This window comes from Trichoplax adhaerens, genomic scaffold (genome assembly GCF_000150275.1).
Source record: "Trichoplax adhaerens TRIADscaffold_198 genomic scaffold, whole genome shotgun sequence".
Classification (NCBI taxonomy): domain Eukaryota; kingdom Metazoa; phylum Placozoa; class Uniplacotomia; order Trichoplacea; family Trichoplacidae; genus Trichoplax; species Trichoplax adhaerens.
The window spans coordinates 7,109-8,344 of NW_002061124.1; the positions used below are offsets into that span (position 1 = coordinate 7,109).

Genomic DNA, 1,236 nt, shown 5'->3' on the forward strand with positions numbered 1-1,236 from the left:
GGTTAAGTCAATTTGTAGTAAATCAATATAAACATTAATTATCGATTTATAGATAGATAATATTATAAAACTATGCAGTTATCTCTTGAAAATATGTAAAACTTTATAGATAACGGTATGTAAATATATTCCTTGATAAATTATCTTATGAAATTTATGTTACGACAGCTGTGTAAAAAGTTACTCCGTAACAATCGTTTACTCAATTCTATCATGCGAGTATGCTGTATTTCCTAACTTAGCACTTACACTTAAAATAGCGAATTCAGTGTCATCGCAATGGGTTTGGACATTAATAATCTGTCAAGAAAGAGTAATATTGAGGAAAGAAATAGATATTATACCCTTGTAACAATTATCAGCTTGAGATTAAATAAATGCTCAATTCTATCCAATTTATTACTACAACGGTTAAATTTAGGGCCAGGTACCGTTTACGGATGTTAAAGAATATCAAAATGGTAGATTGATATCGATAATGTTATCTTTAGAGATTTTGGCGACAAGATTAAAGTGGCATACGCTTACATGATGTGAGCAGATTAGAGACATCAGAACGAAGATAGTTTTATCCAAGTGGAATTCGTTATCACAGAAACCGTTGGTATCGAGAAAAACAACTACGACCTAAATAGGAATGGAAGAATATGAATAAGGCTAATGATATTATTTCTATATCCACTGGATATAGGTATTTCTAAGCAGACACTATAGCTAGTATACTGCAATTTAAATTTTATAGCAAGATAGAATGTAATTAAATTATAATGAGTATTAAAATACCAGCGCAGTATTGAAGTATAGCATAAGTAGTTCGTCACCTTATCATCATCATTTTTTTTACATAGTAAGGGATGCTTATAAGCATAGATGCCTTTGGCATTCATAGCAGGTTGGAAGTTCATAAAGTGGGAAGCCTGCGATATTTGCAATTTATCGGCTGTTAACCATTCATTTTCACCAGCGATAAGTTTCCACGCTCGAGATGCAAGACCAGCTTCTTGAGCGTTAACAATCTACAATCCAAATAATGAATGCTTGTTAAAATACAATAACATGTATCTTATGATTAATTGTGTCATTGCTGACTGATCTCACGGTAACTGCCAAAGCGCTACTTGATGAAAAAATTGAATGTTATAAGTAGAATAACTATTTTACTAGCTATCTATTGACTTCACCTTTTCTTGTACAAAGAGCTTGATGATGTCCATAAGTAAGGATTTGCCAGATCGA

The 1,236-nt window shown here is 32.0% G+C and overlaps 1 protein-coding gene across 1 annotated transcript; it reads right to left on the bottom strand.

Moving 5' to 3' along the window:
• Positions 1-198: 198 nt before the first annotated feature.
• Positions 199-1,016, bottom strand: TRIADDRAFT_62616 (uncharacterized protein; the record flags this gene model as incomplete). Its single annotated transcript, XM_002118554.1, has 3 exons — positions 199-300; positions 529-627; positions 822-1,016. Coding segments are annotated over 3 exons (396 nt in total), but the record flags the coding sequence as incomplete, so codon positions are not given.
• Positions 1,017-1,236: the final 220 nt, after the last annotated feature.